Source organism: Lytechinus pictus, chromosome 13 (genome assembly GCF_037042905.1).
Source record: "Lytechinus pictus isolate F3 Inbred chromosome 13, Lp3.0, whole genome shotgun sequence".
In the NCBI taxonomy this organism is placed as follows: domain Eukaryota; kingdom Metazoa; phylum Echinodermata; class Echinoidea; order Temnopleuroida; family Toxopneustidae; genus Lytechinus; species Lytechinus pictus.
This window is the reverse complement of record NC_087257.1, coordinates 21,956,295-21,977,172: the sequence shown is the minus strand read 5'-3', so window position 1 is coordinate 21,977,172 and position 20,878 is coordinate 21,956,295. Positions and strand designations below refer to the sequence as shown.

Below are 20,878 nucleotides of genomic sequence, written 5' to 3'. Positions count from 1 at the left end.
CAATAAAATGATAGAAATGTAAGCATCACAATACTTTTTTAAAACTGAATTCGGATAATTATCATATTTCCTTGTTTGAAATGTATTTCATAGTGATTACTTGCAATTTCTTTCCTTTCAATCCTAAATTAAAATTTATTTTCCCCTTTTCATTTTCTTAGGCATTACCTGCAGTTGCAGCGGTGAAGGCCGGTGCGTTATGTCACCAGATACATCGTAAGTTTACTAATTTTTTCCCCTTATCAACATGCTCCATTCTTAGTAGGAATGTATGTGTATTGTGATGTATTTTTATTCTGAAGTTGCTACCCTTGCTTACGGCAACATGGAAATTGTAACAACATGTACGAAAAGTATACGGCTCATGCAAACTAAAAAGCTTTTACTAAACGGTATGAAGTATGAATTGTAATGAGAAGAGAATAACGCACAGTTATAAAAGAATGGTTTATGATATTTATTTCATGCTTTTGTTTGTACACTTTCAGTGTATGGTTGGATGCGCCACCGGTTGTCTTCGCACAATGCACCATTCAAGAATACGAGGCTATTCTTCGAGCAGGTCACATACGATGTCTTTACGGTCCACATGATCAATCCCCAACGGTAAGTTGGAAGTTTTCGCACAAAGACCGGAAACGCTTTCAGCAACATAGGGACAGTATTGTCAAATTTTCTTTTGAATAACGAGCAACAAAGAAGGCTTTGTCGAAAATTGGTGAATCCAAACAGCAGTTTCGTCCTTGACTCTGATGGGCAAACGATATATTTGAAATTTTCGTCTACTCAGAAACTTGGAAGGAAACTACTGTTCCGGTTCACCAGTTTTTGACAAAGTCCTAAGAGCTGTTCATTGTCATTGGATGGGCATTTTGAATATATTTCCTGTATTCTTGACTACCCTCTGCATGGTAGCACCACTGGTGTTGCGATGAGGGCTCGGGCTTCCCTGCTCCCCCCAAAAAAGAATCCACTACGAAGTAGAAAGGTGGGGGAGACAAAGAAAGGGGAATAACAGTGAAGAAAATTACCTTTTCAATAATACGTCAAAATCTATTTTGAAATAAGATATTCATTTTAAAAGGAAAATATTTTAGCTCTTTTTTTCGATTTTTTTTTGTGTATGCCCTTTCAAATTACTTGGCTGATTATTTCAATGCTGAGAGCAAAGAACGTAAAAATAGTTCAACTACGAGCAGCAAAATTGTAAAACACGGGTTATCACCAAGTTTGTTATAAAATATGACTGTATTTTTCACTTAACAGGAACTACGTGTTCAGGTGTTTGTTTTGCTTCATATATAATATTATGTTATGCAGATAGAACAGTTCTTGAGAGCTGGACTAATATTATTGATATTTTGTTTTGATTGTTTTTTTAATTTCTTTTTATTTCACAGAGTCCAAGATGTGGTAATAATAACGTTGATGAAGGAGAGGATTGTGACTGCGGTGATAGGGTAAGTGTTCAAAATTAACTTCCAATTTTATGCAAATGTGACGCACCCAATTAATGAGAACACATAGCTAACATCATATGGATGTTATATAACTAAGTATGCTGCGATACAAAAAAGGGAACCAACTTGGGCAGTTTCACTTTTAAGGATGGCTCAGATTTCAAATCACTATTATTTTTATTGTCATTATTATTATTGTTATTACTATTTTATCATTATTATTATTATTATCAATATTATTACGATTTATTTTGGGAGGCGGTGGGTGAGGAGATCCATTTTATTACATACCATGGTGTTAATAATGACAATAAAGATAACGATGATAACAACATCAACAAAATATGATGATAGCAAACGTTGTTTATGCGTATTACATGGCGTTATATTGTGTGTATTTGAGTTTTGTCAAACGTGCATCAATCAGATATGATTATTTACGTTTGGGACCGACCTTTAACGTCACCATCCGAAAGACGTCACAGGGCTCGAACCTCGAACTTCTGCATCAATTTACATCTTCCCCAAGGTGCTTGGATTACAGGCGCAAGCCACAACGCTCAATTTTGTTATTGTTTGTTAGATTACATAATTACATCAATATATTTTCTTTTCTCTCAGAATTGCTCATGTTGTGATGAGACATGCCATTTTACAGAAGGTAGTGAATGCCAAGATGGAGATTGTTGCGACCAGTGTAAGGTATATCATACCCCTTTTATGAATATTCATGAGTATTCTAAATAAATGATTGGTCAGTTGATGCTTGCGTGATAAAAAAACAAAATCATTATTTTATTCCCGCGCAGAACTGTGTGTGCTCAAAAACGTATTAGCATGCGCATTTCCGAATAGGGCAAAATAAGAAAAGTATTTGGCCTTACTTAATTTACCCGCTGTTTCATTGTGTTAGTACTTGTTTCGAATTGGCAGAATCGCATTTTAATGAGGTTCCATCAGCGAAAAAGGAATGTTCTTTAATCGGTATATCTGTAAAGTGTTTAAGTATTTATATTTCTCTCTCGTTTTGCAGTTGATGAGTGGAAACATATGCCGAGAAGCAAGTGGAGAGTGCGACCTGGCAGACACATGCGATGGTATATCGGGAGAGGTAATTGAAATATTTTAGAAAACTTTTATCGTTTCCTTGTAATTATTATATACACGATAAACCCATCCACAAATAAATTTAATATTTCTTTGCATTCATTCATTCATTCATTCATTCATTCATTCATTCATATTGAATTATTTGTTATGGACATCCCAGACCACAATAAAATGGGAAAAAATTAACAATTATAATAAAAAGGAAAAATTGATTAGAAGGAAAAGGAGGAGGAGAAAAAAGTGGAAGAAGAAAAAACGTGAGGAGGAAAAGAAAGGGAAGAAGAAGACGAAGAAGGAAAAGAAGAAGAAGAAGAATTGAAGAAGAAGAAGAAGGAGGAGGAGGAGAAGGAGGTGAATAAGAATAATAAAAAGAAGAAAAAAAGAATTTTGGTATAAACATATATTTGGATAGGTACTGCATTCCTCCATTTTCAGTAGAAATTCAAAGATTTAATGAAAAAATTTCGTTATATTTTATTTCCCATATGCAGTGTCCAGCTGACGATTATCTTCATGACGGAACACCTTGTGGTAACGGAAGTGTAAGTTGCTATGGGATACCTCAGTAAACAATAAAAAAGCACCAAACTATTAAAAATCTACAGTCGCTTGGTAATACTGGAAGATCATCGAAAAGGCCTTCTTGCCTCTATATCACCGAGTGCCCACCTTAAAACCCAACTTTTCCGTTTTCGGCGGCCCCCACTTTAAGTCAATCTTCAAAATCTTCAGTGCTCGTATTTGAATTTTAATTTCTCCCATCCTAGCTATATCTCTCCTGTCCTCCTTCCGTCCCAGAAAAATGAATTTGCATTACTATAATTTACCCCATTTAGTGTTGCAAATATCCAAGAATAGAAAAGCTGTTTGACCCTATGAGTAGCATCTGGCTACAACTAGGAATTAAGTATTTATGTACTAGGTGATCTTGCCTCCTTCGCTGCTGAATCTCTCCCTTGACATGCTCATCAAGAGAAGTCCAACTGCTTGGGGTTTAAACACGCACACACACTCATACGTGAATTCCTTTAACATGGAAAAGCTTTCTCAAATGACATTTCTTTTTTACAAACTGTGATCATTCTCCTGAAGACGATAAGAATACACTGGTCGAAACGTCGAGTTTGGTTGGTTCTTCTCAGGACCAACAATAACTACCCAAGAAAAATGTACCGCCCTACTACAGTACTCTTCTACACCATGGAAACCTTCAGAAGTTACGACATTTCCTTTCTTCCATAACAATGTATAACAATGTATAAAGAAATGTAAAGTTCAAAGCAATATATCACGTAAGCATTCCTGGCATATCAGGATGCAGTAATTGTATAGGCAAGCTCACTCTAGAATAGCACGTCAATGAACTAATTCTTAAGACATTTGTTGCATTTCTACTTTGAATACAGTACATGTTGCCATTACAGTGTACTGGGTCAACTGTTAAATACTTTATATAGTCGCTCATGGACGCATCGCTGCTTTCCAGTGGATCTACAATGAAAAGCACAATTTAAATGATCATGAATAATCAAGACATCAAAGTTGGTGCTTATTTCATTGAACAATAAACCATCGTGCCATTCGAGTTCACATTCTTCTGATCAAGAAGCGCAGAATGGAACTACGAACCGGTCTACTGACTTGATCTACAGGTATTGTTTCTCGTTTCTTATTTATTTTCCATAGGGATATTGTTACCAAGGTCGTTGTCCAACTTTAGATGACCAGTGCCAGGCTTCAATGGGAGACGGTAAGCTTATTTATATTTACCTTAAGTGTATATTAATATGAATAATATTAATATAATTATAGCCATTCTTACAGAAATGTTAAAACTACACCGAGAAACAAGGATTTGCTAATGTATTCACGGTTGTGTCATTTATACCCCGGAACTATGCAGAGGTTTAAAAGTGAAATGGAGAATGGGTTTTCTATTTTTACTCTTTTTTTTGGGGGGGGGAGGGGGTTCCCACTTTCCCTTTATAAAAAATTAATAAAATCGAACTAAAAATATGAGTAGAGATGAATGCCTGCAGGACTAGGGAGTAATTCTTTGTCGTATGCATCACAGAGTTTAAATATTGAATTAAGTATAAACATTTTGCTCTACAAGGGGACCTCAATAAAGACCTACAGCTTCCTAGGTGAGAATTATTAATACATATAGGACTATAAATGAAATGACCACTAAATATGTCATTACTCAAACTGAACTTGTCTATCAGTATGAATCATAATGTGAATGTGATGATGGTGTGAATTCAGGTTTGAATCTATTCTAGAAGCCGAGACACCATGCTGAAGATCGTGATGTCTCGATTGAAAATGCTGAAACTTTGAAAGGGAGTAAAATTAAATTTAAAAATCCATTGCCATTACCTGGGGAACGTTCCATGAAAGGACCTGTCGAACATTTTATCAGACAAGTGCCTCTCAGCCAGTCAGAATCAATTAAAGTTGTGAGATCTGACAACTTGTCGGACGAAAATGTTGATGACACACTCCCCTGTGTTCCATGTTCTCAGATGCAGTAGCAGCTAGTGGAGGCTGTTACCAGGGCAACACAAACGGGATAAGGCCAGACGGTCGTTGTGGTATTGATGCAATCTCTTTGACTGACGGCAGTTACAACGTTACCTATGCACCTTGTGATTCTGGGTAAGAACAATGATGATGATGATGAGGATGATGATAATGATGATGATGGTGATGAGGATGATGATGATGATGGTTGTGATGATGGTGATGAGGATGATGGTGATGATGATGATGATGGTGATGATGATGATAAATTATGACAATGATGATGGAGATTTGGGGAATATAATGATGATGACGACTATGATGATGTTTATGATGATGATGATGATGTTTAAGATGATGATGTTGTTGTTAATGATGAGAGGATGATGGTGATGATGATAATTGTTATGATAAAGACTATGGTGATGGCAATGATTGTGTTAAAGATGGTAACAACGATAGTGATGATATGGTTGACAGGGATGATGATGATGATTATAAGGATTTTATTATCGGAATATTACCGCCATTTTATGTAGCAGTTTGCATACCCCATTAAAAAGGGATTATTTACCTTGATGTTTTAGTGATGGTCTAATTAACGTCTAATCACAATGTAGTTTATAATGATTTAACGACTACGATGTTGAAAATGACGATGTCGCTCTTGTTATGATCAGGGCCCGTTGCATAAAAGTTACTATTATGGTAACTTTGCCATCCAGTGGTAACTACCATGGTAACAATGATCTAAAGCCGATCAGAATCAAGGATTCTATTGAACTTACCATTGAATGACAAAGTTACCATAACGCTAACTTTAATGCAACTGTTCACAGAAGTGTTCAAACGGGGGAACCCCGGCAGAAAAAGTGGACATGCTTTATGTCTTAAAATAGATCTATGATAAATTTTGCTATTTTAAAATTTGAAAATGTCTCTCACATTTGGAAAGATATTTTGACCATTTTCGGAGGGAAACTTTATTTATCGTCTCATCCTCAAAAAATTTGAACTTCAATTTAAATAATGCATTTCTACTCATGAAGCTTTTGAGTTCGACTTGAACGATGGTTGTGGCAACGCAATGATTTGGGGTGGGGTACTTGCCCTAAATTGCAATATTGTCTCATCTTTTAAGAGAAATACCTTCCCCTTTAAAACCAATTACAATCTGTGTTTGGGGATGTGTGTGGGTGAGGGTGTGTGTGTGTGAGGAGGGAGCATGTGTATGGCTAGTGAGGATTCGAGTGTGTGTACATGTGGACGATGTGGGTAGGTGTGTGTGTGTGAGTGTGGGCGTGTGTAGGTGAGTTCATTTGAGTGTGTATATCCTTGTCAGTCATTTCTTTTCTCTCGATCAGAAGACAATATTTCAAAATTCAGTACCCCTTATATTTTATCCACCCCTGATGGTAACCATAATCATGTCAACCTCTTACCTGTCTTTAGGAGCGCATATTGTGGGGCTCTAAAATGCACAAATGCAGAACAGCTAAATGGGGTAGGGTTCCAGACACTTGACTCAAGTTCGAATGGCTCTTGCTCGTAAGTAAACATCTTCTTCTAACTTGTTTTTCATTGTCTTTTCTATCTAACTTGACAGTATAAGCTAAATTATTGCCACCGGGGATGGCAACGAGACGAATTGCGATTTCTGTAGCGATCTAAATGCACCCATATCTTTCAAAATGGCAGTTAAAATAGGCCGTCATGGTGAGAGTCTTGCATAAAATTCAGTGATGATTATTTTCAATATATTTTTTTTAATCTTAAAATTCTACCAAAAGTGATTTGGCTTTTTTTAAATACTGAAGTGGGTATTGTCTGTGTGCACACTGTGTAAACAATTGGTTTGTAATTTAAGAGAAACACGGAACTTTCTTAGTTTTGATTATATCATGGAATTATGGGTAAATTGATAGATATAAATCGAACTATAATCTAATAAAAATTATATTTTGAAAAATAATTATCTTTTTTTGTTCTATATTTCAGTGAAAAATAATTATCTTGATGTGTGTCATGAAATGTATTCTTGACTTTACAATTGGTAGTGCGCTTTTTTTTGGATTACAGTTTGATATTTATGTTTTATGTTTAAGATCCTTGTGGGTTTCAGACTATTTTCGGATAGACTTCAGCGGTCTCGGGGATGTGACACGCGGGACGAAGTGTGGAGAAGGCCAGGTAGGTGGGGTGACATCAGTGGCATTCTGTATGTCTGACACATGACTTAATGAGTGAAACAACATACCTATTTGTGGAGGATACACCGTGGATCTATAGTCCATGGATATACCATCCCTTTTCGTTGCAATGATTTGGTCTGATTTCCCTGAATGTTTGATGAAGACAAAGGCATGTCTTTATATTGGTATTCTCCACGACTTTCATACTTATGAAGACTCATCTGGTTTATTATGGTTTGATCCTTTGTCTTTGTTAGTCAGCCTATGTTTATATGGACGTCACGAGTCGTTTTCCCCATTTATGTTTTTGCTAAAGTATGTAAGTCCTATGGCTGTGTGTATTTCCGTCAATTTCTACTCTAATTTCACTTTCGTCTGTAAATGTCTAAACCAATCGACCGATTGTGAATAGTTGATGCTGATAAAATTGATTTTATTTCAATATCATTGAAAAAGAAAATCAATTCAAATCTTATTTTCATTTGAATTTTAGTTGCTTCAGTGTCATAGAATGGTTACTTTCTCAAGACTGTGGAAATATGTACTTTTGAATCCCTTGTTTTTTTATCAGGTGTGCTTTGACTACAACTGCGAATCAATCGAGTATGCGTATTCTTTAGACAATTGTCCGGTTGGTACATCGGGTGCTGTATGTTCAGGAAACGGGGTAAGTCGGCCCAGGACCAAAATCCAGTTAAAACCAATTAGGGCAAAACCAATTGAAACCAGTTGGCCAACTGGTTTCAATAGGGAAATTGGAACAACTGGTTCCAATTGAAAACCAGTTGCCAATTGGTTCCAGTTAAAAACCAATTGAAAACCAGTTGCCAATTGGTTCCAGTTAAAACCAATTGGGCAACTGGAACCAGTTGGCAATTGGTTCCAGTTGTTCCAATTTCCCTATTAAAACCAATTGAATCCAATTGGAGGCAACTGGTTTCAATTGGTTCCAGTTGAAACCAATTGGAGGCATCTGGTTTCAACTGGAACCAGTTGAAACCAATTGGTTTCCAACTGGATCCAATTGGAACTTCCAGTTGGAACGAACTTAATTAGTTACAAATTAATTAGCATTTGCAGTAACTATTTCTCATGCCAACACAGAAGCAGTGTTATATGTCTATTAATACCAATGTAAAGGGCATTGATAAAATACAGACTTTCATATATATATATTTATATGGAAGATCTTCAAATATATGTACTTTTATTTGATGTAATTTGGTAACAGTTAGTGGTGTACTAATTATCCTTTAATCTGTTTTAATTATAATCTATAACATTTATGAACATGGTTTTCACTGCTAAGTATTCTAAATACTAATCTTTAAAAAGTGTGGTACTTGAAATTGTAAAGAATTAAATAGATACATTGTTAATGATGATTAATCTCATAAAACATTAATCTGTGCACACTGGCAAATAATATGCAAATTAACTGGTTTCAATTGGATCCAGTTGGGTAACTGGAAAATTTCCAATTGGAAACCAATTGGAAATAATTTCCAGTTACCCAACTGGTTCCAATTATAATTCATTTCCAGTTACCCATCTTTCCAGTTAGAAGTCATCTCAGTTACCCAATTGGTACCAGTTAGGATTTCCAGTTACACAACTGAATGGTTCAAGTTAGGATTTCCAGTTACCCAACTGGTTCCAGTTAGAAATCATTTCCAGTTGGAAGTCATTTCCAGTTACCCAACTGGTTCCAGTTAGGATTTCCAGTTGCCCAACTGGTTCCAGTTAGAAATCATTTCCAATTGGAAGTCATTTCCAGTTACCCAACTGGTTCCAGTTAGGATTTCCAGTTGCCCAACTGGTTCCAGTTGGGATTTCCAGTTACTCAACTGGTTCCAGTAAGAAATCATTTCCAATTGGAAGTCATTTCCAGTTACCCAACTGGTTCCAGTTAGGATTTCCAGTTGCCCAACTGGTTCCAGTTAGAAATCATTTCCAATTGGAAGTCATTTCCAGTTACCCAACTGGTTCCAGTTAGGATTTCCAGTTGCCCAACTGGTTCCAGTTGGGATTTCCAGTTACTCAACTGGTTCCAGTAAGAAATCATTTCCAATTGGAAGTCATTTCCAGTTACCCAACTGGTTCCAGTTAGGATTTCCAGTTGCCCAACTGGTTCCAGTTGGGATTTCCAGTTACTCAACTGGTTCCAGTTAGAAATCATTTCCAGTTGGAAGTCATTTCCAGTTACCCAACTGGTTCCAGTTAGGATTTCCAGTTGCCCAACTGGTTCCAGTTAGAAATCATTTCCAATTGGAAGTCATTTCCAGTTACCCAACTGGTTCCAGTTAGGATTTCCAGTTGCCCAACTGGTTCCAGTTAGAAATCATTTCCAATTGGAAGTCATTTCCAGTTACCCAACTGGTTCCAGTTAGGATTTCCAGTTGCCCAACTGGTTCCAGTTGGGATTTCCAGTTACTCAACTGGTTCCAGTAAGAAATCATTTCCAATTGGAAGTCATTTCCAGTTACCCAACTGGTTCCAGTTAGGATTTCCAGTTGCCCAACTGGTTCCAGTTGGGATTTCCAGTTACTCAACTGGTTCCAGTTAGAAATCATTTCCAGTTGGAAGTCATTTCCAGTTACCCAACTGGTTCCAGTTAGGATTCCCAGTTGCCCAACTGGTTCCAGTTAGAAATCATTTCCAATTGGAAGTCATTTCCAGTTACCCAACTGGTTCCAGTTAGGATTTCCAGTTGCCCAACTGGTTCCAGTTGGGATTTCCAGTTACTCAACTGGTTCCAGTAAGAAATCATTTCCAATTGGAAGTCATTTCCAGTTACCCAACTGGTTCCAGTTAGGATTTCCAGTTGCCCAACTGGTTCCAGTTGGGATTTCCAGTTACTCAACTGGTTCCAGTTAGAAATCATTCCCAATTGGAAGTCATTTCCAGTTACCCAACTGGTTCCAGTTAGGATTTCCAGTTGCCCAACTGGTTTCAATTGGTTTCAACTGGAAATTGTTAAATTCCAGTTAAAACCAATTGAAACCAGTTGAAACCAATTGAAACCAATTGAAACCAGTTGGAAATCCAACTGGTTTCAATTGGATTTTGGTCCTGGGGGTCACTTAGGCTTAGATCAAGGGCAGGTTAATAGATACTTAAACAACAGTAAAAGAACAGCAATCACCATAAGCGTAAAATCTTTGATTGAGTGAGCACAGTTTGATACTGATTGGTCAATCACTCCCGTGAAATCATTTCATTGAGCATTCATCATGTTCATTCAAAGCCTGGGAATTTTGAAGAGGGGTGCTGGTTTGGAAAAATGATAAAAAAGAGGTTTCACTCTAAAATGAAAGTGATTTAATTTGTTCATCGATCTCTGCTTAATTCCTAGGACTAAGATTCAGAGTCATAGATATACAAATTGCTCTATCTCTTGGTTAAGGTCGAAAAAAAAAAACTTAGGCATTGTTCGTGATCACGGGTTTGCGTCCCAACGGTCCCATGACCTACTGCAATAACCATATAGTCACAAACCTATAAATGGATGCTCTTCATGTACGCACAAAGATGAGGAAACTTTAATACAAATTAATCACACATCGAAAAGCATGAATCATAAGTCTTCATTTATCCTTCAATTAAAAAAATGAAGCAACGGGGAATGGGTATTTCTATAGGCCGAATTTTGTAGCACCGGTGATGTACAGTTGGCCTATCAGTGCTGAGCCCATGATACGCAGTAATCCATCGATACACGGATGCTAATATCGCTTTACCCCTCGAACTCAACCTTCGCTCCATGGACCCTCCCTACTACGAATATTGCTCCTTGGCTGGCACAAGGGCTCTAGCAGCGTCACATCATTCATGAGCATCAACCGAGCTTGCATTGGTTGGTTTCGATACTCAGGTGAGTGTTGCAGTCTTTGAGCTTGGAGAAGTATCACTGATAGGAAGTGTATTTTAATTATCATCGAATACGGCATTGATTTTCATCTTTAGCAATGCACCAGATCATTTAACTGTTTCTGCGATGAAGACTGGACAGGACCAACATGCGGCACACCACTCGTCCCCCTCTTCATCACCGTTACCGACTCTGACGACAAGGGGCTTGGGGATGCCATGGTCCTTGTGGTATCTGGCAACGAGAACTACCTGTTTTCCACTCCAGCTGACTCGGGATCTGTCACCGCTACGGTGCCGTTGTCTTCCACGGGACGCATTGGTGTAATTGTGACCAAACTGGGATATGCCGCCAGCGGTTTTCAATGGGAATGGGGAGATAACACAAGTAAGTTCTGTGATTTAATTGTGGTTTCTGAGACTATTAATTGTCATGGTGATAAAACCATTAGACAACATTCACATAGGTGTTATAAATTAGTAATAGCAGGTTTTGGTGTAATTTATATTATGATAATGATACCTTGAAGTAATGAATCATGATAATGATTAAACATATATTACTGATGATATTAGAATAATAATAATAAGAAATAATATAGCAATAGTGACAACAACAACAACAATAATGATAATAATGATACAAATTATGATGATAATGGTAAATAGTGATGATAATGATAAGGCTTATTATCCCTTAACGATGGTGATATCCGATAACAAATGAATATATGGTGATAGTTATAATAAATATGACAATTGTTTCTGTATAATAAATGAAATAAATATGAAATCATATTGGACTCATGTCTGTACTAGAACCAATTTTCTACTGCCTTTCTAATAGATTCCTCCCTAATAAACCAGCCGAACCCAGTCTTTTAATATACCCTGGTATCTATATTCATCCTTTTTTTGCGGGTTATACTTTAGCTCCTTCTGTTCAGCTGGGATTGCTGGTTAATGGCTCGTTTGAAGCTAATGTGAATGAGAGTGGAGAAGAGTCTTTCATTTTGGAGACACAAGAAGGCGGTAAGTTTCAAGTTCATTTAAACCATAGAAATAAAAACATAATATGTTATGCACAACAAAATTGTTAGGGAACCCTTTGAAGCCAAGCCTTTTGATAGGGACTGATGTTTCTTAATCTCACCATTCGTACATTCTCCTTTTCTTTTTTTAATTTAAGAAGTCAATTTATAGTCTCTTCAATATGTATAATGGTTTCAAGATCAAACATCTCTATTCTTCCACCTACACCCATGTGTGCATTTTATCTATTAATTTCAAGCTCCAGGCTTTAGATGGCAGTCTTCCACATCTTTATTCACTATATATGTATATGTTCCAACAGTTAAAAAAAGGAGAAAAATTTCCAAGTATGATTTATATTTAAATTAGAATAATATTTTTGTACGTTAATCAAAATGAAAAATGTTTGTTTATTGTTATGTACAGTTGAAATTTTTTTATACTTGTATACTATTTCTATTTAAATGTAGAATTACAAAACAAAGTTATATGTTGTCCAATTTCGTAGTTGGAACTTGTTGTTCATCATCTTTACTGCCTCCTCACCTCCCCTCAGGTTCTATCAAGATCCCAGCCGCAACAGAACAAACCATTTCAGGATCACTTCCTGGGTACCTAATCATCCATGGCCAGTCTTCACTTTTGCCAGAGACTGTCTTTGAGGATGTCAGCAACACCTTGGTAGTCATCGATCCATACGTAGCAGTAGAATTGTCTTTGATCAACGGCACAGATGGGGAGATCGAGGGTCTGGAGAATGTGACTTTCAGAGTTCCTGTTTCAGAGGATTCTCAACTTTCTGAAGGGGACGTCTTGCCTGCCTTCTATTTTAATGAAGATACTGGTGAGTAGACTTTATTTTTAAAATACATATTTTGTTTTGAAGATGATAATAAGAACAGTTTCAGTAACAATTACTTTAGATTAAACATTCTCACTCATGATTTTGTTAATGTATTCTGCCATAATGATGGAATAGCCTATTTTTCTCTCTTTAGTTATTCCTAGTTGTTGCCTTTTCATTCTTTATAGATATGATATTCAAAGGGTAAATCTGGATCAATTTTCAGTGCTTATGTATATTTTAAATGAACATTGATGTTTCAGGAAATATCTAGTGTTGTTGTTTGACAGTTTTCACATGCATCCATGTAATTCATTATTAATTGTTTCACTAATTTTCTATCAAAATAAGTTCACATTTTTAGGTTTCTTCGACCTGGCACATTTCTATATATAGTTCAAAAGATGTATTCTTTTCATGTGTATATATAAATACATTTTTATTTAGGTCTGTGGATGCAAAATGGCAACTGGAGGGTATTAGATGGTGAAAGCAATTCTTCACTGTTCTTGGAACACATATCTCCGAGTCTGGACTCATGGATTCTGGCAGCAGCCATTGATGTTTCGACAACATCTGAATACACTTCAACATTACTGTCATCAGAAACTACACAGGTCACAAGCCCAGTAACAACAACCATACAAACAACATCAACTGCTACCTCAGTGGACACACCTACAGAAACCACTATGTCATCTACACAGCCTCCAAGTTTTTCAACCACAGGAGAAAGTACGACGGCATCTACAGAGACATTAAGTGTTACAACATCTGTTGAAACTACCACAGCATCTGCAAAAAGCACTACAGGTTCAACAGAGATAACGGCTGTAACAACCACTGTAGAATCTACTCCAGATTCTACAGACATGCCAAGTTTTACAACCATTATAGAAACCACTCCAACAACTTCAGAGACAACAACCACAGTAGAAAGCACTACAGGTACACATGTGACAATGGGTGAAACAACCACTGTAGAATCTACTCCAGATTCAACAGATACACCAAGTGTTACAACCATTACAGAAACCACTCCAACAACTTCAGAGACAACAACCACAGTAGAAAGCACTACAGGTACACCTGTGACAACGGGTGAAACAACCACTGTAGAATCTACTCCAGATTCAACAGATACACCAAGTGTTACAACCATTAGAGAAACCACTCCAACAACTTCAGAGACAACAACCACAGCAGAAAGCACTACAGGTACAACAGTGACAACGGGTGAAACAACCACTGTAGAATCTACTCCAGATTCAACAGACACACCAAGTGTTACAACCATTACAGAAACCACTCCAACAACTTCAGAGACAACAACCACAGTAGAAAGCACTACAGGTACAACAGTGACAACGGGTGAAACAACCACTGTAGAATCTACTCCAGATTCAACAGATACACCAAGTGTTACAACCATTAGAGAAACCACTCCAACAACTTCAGAGACAACAACCACAGTAGAAAGCACTACAGGTACAACAGTGACAACGGGTGAAACAACCACTGTAGAATCTACTACAGATTCAACAGACACACCAAGTGTTACAACCATTATAGAAACCACTCCAACAACTTCAGAGACAACAACCACAGTAGAAAGCACTACAGGTACACCTGTGACAACGGGTGAAACAACCACTCTAGAATCTACTCCAGATTCAACAGATACACCAAGTGTTACAACCATTATAGAAACCACTCCAACAACTTCAGAGACAACAACCACAGCAGAAAGCACTACAGGTACAACAGTGACAACGGGTGAAACAACCACTGTAGAATCTACTACAGATTCAACAGACACACCAAGTGTTACAACCATTATAGAAACCACTCCAACAACTTCAGAGACAACAACCACAGTAGAAAGCACTACAGGTACAACAGTGACAACGGGTGAAACAACCACTGTAGAATCTACTACAGATTCAACAGACACACCAAGTGTTACAACCATTATAGAAACCACTCCAACAACTTCAGAGACAACAACCACAGTAGAAAGCACTACAGGTACACCAGTGACAACGGGTGAAACAACCACTGTAGAATCTACTACAGATTCAACAGACACACCAAGTGTTACAACCATTATAGAAACCACTCCAACAACTTCAGAGACAACAACCACAGCAGAAAGCACTACAGGTACAACAGTGACAACGGGTGAAACAACCACTGTAGAATCTACAACAGTGCCTACAGAGACACCAGAAATTGTTATACCATTGATAGTCTCTGCATTTACTTCCAGTGGTTCCCCCCTCTTGAACACTAATGTTCGTATTTCCAGTCAGAACGAAACCCTTGTTCTTTCCTCTGGCGATGATTCAAACATGGTCCAGATCAATCAGACAATTCCTCGTGATAGCAGGATTGGGGTCATCGCTACAAAACAAGGTTTTGCTTCTAACGGTTTCTTATGGCAGGATGGCACCCCAACTAGTAAGTTGCTTTTATTGAAACATTCTTTCAAGATACACAATATCAATTTGTTTCTAAATTACATTATATTAAAAGGCACAAAATGAAGTGCATCACATTTATTGCATCCTGCATTTTACTTGACCAATCCCTTTTTCATCTTAATTTGACAAACAAATCAAGATGTAAAATTAATTTCAGATTTCTCTTAAGCAGTCAGACGGCAGGTCCCAAGAAAGTGGCTTCTTTCATTCAAGTGATATTCATGACTTGAAATGTTTTGCATATTTAATGAGCTTGATGCGGACCAAAACACCTCTTTTCATTCTGTCATTGCTTCTCTAATTGTGCATCAAATTTCATGAATTTGGTATCATTGTAAAGAAGAAGAATCATTCTTTCAGGTCATGTGTTTGAATTTATTCAAAGATTTTGTAATATAGGGTAAAATTTTAATCTAAAATATGCTACAAAATAATTATTTTCACCTGACAAAAGCTGCTATTTTCACACTTTATTTTTGTTTGAGCCCAAATGATTTTTAAATCATGATAAAGCTGAATATGTATGCTTTAAAATGATATAGGTTTCAAAATAAGAATTGGTTTAATCGGGTCAAGATCACACTTTTCATTTGCCAAGTACATAAAGCAGCTTGAAAACAAGAATAGTGCACTCTGATTGGTCAAAGAGACCACACACTGGCGAATTCCAACGGTGTAGTGCCTGGGTTCATGGGAAGGTCACACTTCCAATGTGGTAATCTCCTCAAATACCCCGCGCCTGTTGTTTTGTGAACCTTATCCAGCCAATCAGAACTCTGGATTTCATGCAAGTACAAAATTTCAGAAATCTCGTCTTGTACCTTGGTGGGAAAAGCGTGATCTTGACCCAATTAAAAGGTGCCGCATATCAAGAGTGGCATTGTGAGAAAGTACAGAAGTTCAGCTTTATGGTGATATAGATATCATTGAGGCTCAAAATAAAAAGTTTTGCACAATTTGCAAAAGAAAAAAGAGGAAGAAAATTCAGTTTTGAGGCACACTTTCAGGCCAGAAATGTACTTATTTAACAAAATATTGTATACAAAATAAATGACCAATGTGAAAGAGTAACATTTACTCTATCTGATGGTGCAATAATATTTCATTTAACTTAAAACAGCTAAATTCTTAGACAAAGAAAATCTCACGAATCACGAGATTTTGCAAGGAGGAGGAATCAGCCACGAGATGATTTGGATGAATCTGGCCTTTTTGCTCATTAGCATAGGGACCTGCGGTCTGACTGTAAGAGTAAATTGCATCAAGATGGCCAGTAAAGTGAAAAATATGAATCTTCAAAATATGAAAAAATATTCTCTTCTTGCTTTCAATTGTTATAAGACTCAACTATTTTTTATAGTTAATATCCCAATGCCAATTGACCTTAATATCAAGGCTGATAAACTTTTCATGTTGTATTTGGTCAAGTCTTTTTTATTATTTTCCTTTTAATTTGTTTGAGATATTATAGACTGATTTGATGTTCTAGTTCAAGAACAATGCTGATTATTATTTCAACCTTTTTCTTTAATTTTGCAGATCGCTCATTACAACTTCAAGAATGGACAATCATCAATGACATTCCTATTTCCCTGAGTGGTGGGCAACTCCTTGTGTCATTTGAAGCAGAAAATGGAGGTACTGATTTACCAGATTTTCATGGGAAGCAATATATGTTTTGATAGTTTTATATCTACATATTCTTGTGGTTTTTATGATAGAAAAAAGCTTATTGAATCCTCCAAAAGACTGACAAGTTTTTGAAATTTAACATGTTCCTTTTAGAAACCCAAAATGCTGAGAATTGTATATTTCTTCATGAGGAGGAAATTGTCTCAGTTTATTCTTGATTTTTAATAATTGGTGTTTGTAATTGTTCATTATGGAATGAACTATGCTACCACCATGATGGTAAGTCCTGAAAAATGAACATTATTTATAGCTGAATGGAGGGGTGAAAGTCTTGAGTGCGAGTAGGAAAAGTATTCTCGAGTTCAGGAAATTATCTTCTATTAAATTCTTAAAAACCACTGTTTAATGAAGAATGGATAGAGAAAGAATCTAACCTCTCTATGGTGATGATACTGTATTAATTAGGATTAGGGGAATAGCTGCACTGATCATATTGTTGTCTAATGGTAATTAGGTGTGCTGTATATATTCAAAGAACAGTCAAAACAATTAGTATTAATTGATTTGTGTTACCTTTGTGTTTCACAGACATATTAATTACAGTCTTACGTGACTTGTGGCATAGATCATTATGAATACTGAATTACAAGTCATGACACAATGACATCTGCTTATGATGTTGTGAGTTATCCTAGCAAGATAACACCTGTGTATAGTTGAGATATGCAATGCATATTTATTTACACAAGTAGGTCTACTTCCCTAGACAAGGCTTGAAGCGATAAACATTCTTACTATGTATTATTTTGCATCCATCCACAGCAACTGTTGATTTCAAAACTGGTTTCAACCCGCTGCCTGATAGCATTGGTTATGCTACAAGCAATGGACCAGCACCCTACCTTCCCGAGGGGGTGACGGAGGACGGATACGGTGATCTCATGCCCATCTATCCTTTGGCAGCTATGGACCTGGCCCTTCTACAGAGTGGAGCCAGAGAAGAAATTGATTTAGAAGATGTAGTCTTTACCTTACCCATCTCCCCTGATAGTGGTGTGAGTGCAGGAGACAATGTAACTGCTTACCTTTTTGATGAAGCTACTGGTAAGACTCCTTAGAAATGTATATCTCTTCAAGAGATAAATACCATTCTCATATCTGGGCAAAGTAAAGGTGATTAAGCCAATATGTTCCATTTTTGACAACAGTACAGTTGAGTTGTGTTCAATGGAGCCCAGGTCAATCAGTTATCAGGCCACTCTTCCACCACTCGGTTTCAATTTTTTGAAGTGGGTGAGAAAGATCATCTGATTGCTGCAGTCTGTTTGCATTTAATACATACGTGTGTTGTTTTCCACTGCAAATATAATTCATTATAACCTTATTTCGTCCATTGTTTGGGACTACTACCAATGTGCTTCATGATTGGTAGTACTTGACGATGATTTCCAGGTGACTAGTGTAATTGTCGCTCCATGCAGGTTTATGGAGAGAGGATGGTGTAGGAGAAATCATCCTGGATGATGTCTCCAATCTTGTCTGGAGGTACACCGCAGCAATGCCTTCTTCTTGGCTAATGGCAGCCTCGACACCACCACCACCACCTACAACCACAACATCCACAACAACCGAGATGCCAGGGATTCAAGCATCCCTGACAGTTGCTGTGGTCTCCTCTAATGGCTACCCACTGGTCAACACTTCTATTCTTGTCTACAACGAGAACGAAACAACATATCTCAGTACCGGTCCGGAATCCAATGTGGTGGAGATTGATGAGACTGTCCTGCAGGATCAATGGTTTGGGGTCGTTGCCACTAATCAGGGATATGCTACCAATGGATTCATTTGGCAGAGTGGCGATGCTACAAGTAAGTAATACTGTGTTTCTTCTTTCACACCTGTTACGTAATCCACTTTTGGGAAAGATCTCAATTTGCTTAAGATATTCTTTTAACTATGGTGGAGTAAGCCAGCCATGATGTAGGAAAGCAAACCTGTAGGAAAGTTTTCTTCCATAATCTTGAGAGATGTTTTTTAGTCGGGATGATGGAAACTGCCCAATGTGCAAGACAGATTTCTGGCATTATTTTTAGCAATTTATTTCTCCATTATAAGGAAACCATCTTGCAAGAAAGATTTCATAATTCTTTGAAATATTAAAATCCTGTACCTTCGATATGAGAAACTGTCAGCTGTCAATGTTGTAAAGCATATAAATAAATTATGTAAGTAAGAATTTTTCAGCTACACACTATATAAATAAGATGAATTTACATCATCATGAATTGACTACTTTTTGTTTTGCCACATTTAGGTTACTAGTATAGCATTTATGTCACTGATCTGAAATCATACTGATCCATTATGCCACATTTTGTTGTGGTGATAATGCTAACCTTTTCAGACAAGCTAATTTTCTAATATTTTTTATTTCAGAAGGCAAAATCACTATTTTTGCTTATGACATAGTCTTAATATGCAAATTATTTGGGATTTTGAAGTTGGTACTCATATAAAAAGTTATTTAAAAAGGATTGTTGGGAATTTAACAGTTTTTGTTGAGAAATTGAAATTTTAAATATTACCCCTTGTTACAAGATTGTTGGGTGCATTAAATCAAATCTTTGATAATAAATAGTCTCTAGATATTTTACTAAATCCTGACACGGGTTTTAGTTCACGGGCCAAAATGCTTTCAGAAATTTGAAACCTGATTATTCTGTAATCTATGTATTTGTTCTTCAGATGTCACATTACAACTTAAAGAATGGACAAGTGATGAGCAAATTTCTGGATCCTTGAGCAATGGCCAATTTGTGATATTCTTCGAAGCAGACAATGGAGGTATGTTTAGTTTTTCTTGCATTTTCATAAAAATAATGTAGACATTTTCAGTGAAAATTTTCCTATACGGCCGAGTTTACTCAGTGTATTGTCAAACTGAATAACAGCAACTTCCTTTGTCAAAATTTAAAATCATATCTGAAACCTCAATGATGACCCAAATTAATGACCTACGATTTTGGTGGAAAGCTATTTTGAAATTGACCATCAACAAACTCGGAGCATCAGACCATGATATTTGACTACATAAATTGGCAATTCTACATCACCGATGTAATTCTGGAATGATTACAAACATTTGTGAAAAATTTTATGTACCTGTTTGTAACATGCCTTACCATTCAAAGAACATGTGTTTATAAATGAGGTGAGTTTGTCAATTTTCTTTGGTGGAATTGCGCAAATATGTTGTTGAATAATGATTTTTAAAATGTTATTTATCATACCAATCATAGAAAAGTTTCAAAAGTTGAAAAAAGGATGTCTGCCAAGCAAAACATTGGGTAAAATATAAAGTCTCTTTCTAGTTAAAAATATTATCACAGGACAGTGGAAAATGGTGGCTAGGAGGTTGGATGAACTCACGACCCCTTTTCAATACATGTAGTCTCACATAAATGTCATTTTTTTAATAGTTCTTCTCCATTTGAATATGTCTTTTATGCAAGGAAATAGAGTTAATGATATTACACTCAATACTGTGCATGAAATAATTCACATATGCAGATATTACTGCTAGGAAAATGCCATTATAGACATTGACATTGCTCCATTTCACATTTTGATGGTTATTTCTATAAAACTGTTGTTCTGATAACAAGATAAGATATTGCCAGTGCATTGCAATCACCACTTTCTTTGTAACAGCTGTCGATATCTGGT

The 20,878-nt window shown here is 36.6% G+C and overlaps 1 protein-coding gene across 1 annotated transcript in view; it reads left to right on the top strand.

Moving 5' to 3' along the window:
- LOC129274319 (mucin-17-like) overlaps nucleotides 1-20,878 on the top strand; it is a 47,575-nt gene that overhangs the window by 8,967 nt on the left and 17,730 nt on the right. Inside the window, exons 11-29 of the mRNA XM_064108454.1 lie at nucleotides 162-216; nucleotides 489-606; nucleotides 1,401-1,460; nucleotides 2,082-2,162; nucleotides 2,494-2,571; nucleotides 3,062-3,112; nucleotides 4,257-4,320; nucleotides 5,099-5,231; nucleotides 6,549-6,644; nucleotides 7,202-7,286; nucleotides 7,860-7,955; nucleotides 11,255-11,546; nucleotides 12,092-12,190; nucleotides 12,747-13,034; nucleotides 13,482-15,494; nucleotides 17,057-17,155; nucleotides 17,972-18,253; nucleotides 18,631-19,020; nucleotides 19,898-19,996. Coding sequence (XP_063964524.1) covers nucleotides 162-216; nucleotides 489-606; nucleotides 1,401-1,460; nucleotides 2,082-2,162; nucleotides 2,494-2,571; nucleotides 3,062-3,112; nucleotides 4,257-4,320; nucleotides 5,099-5,231; nucleotides 6,549-6,644; nucleotides 7,202-7,286; nucleotides 7,860-7,955; nucleotides 11,255-11,546; nucleotides 12,092-12,190; nucleotides 12,747-13,034; nucleotides 13,482-15,494; nucleotides 17,057-17,155; nucleotides 17,972-18,253; nucleotides 18,631-19,020; nucleotides 19,898-19,996 — 4,479 coding nt within the window. The remainder of the gene's footprint in view (nucleotides 1-161; nucleotides 217-488; nucleotides 607-1,400; nucleotides 1,461-2,081; nucleotides 2,163-2,493; nucleotides 2,572-3,061; nucleotides 3,113-4,256; nucleotides 4,321-5,098; nucleotides 5,232-6,548; nucleotides 6,645-7,201; nucleotides 7,287-7,859; nucleotides 7,956-11,254; nucleotides 11,547-12,091; nucleotides 12,191-12,746; nucleotides 13,035-13,481; nucleotides 15,495-17,056; nucleotides 17,156-17,971; nucleotides 18,254-18,630; nucleotides 19,021-19,897; nucleotides 19,997-20,878) is intronic.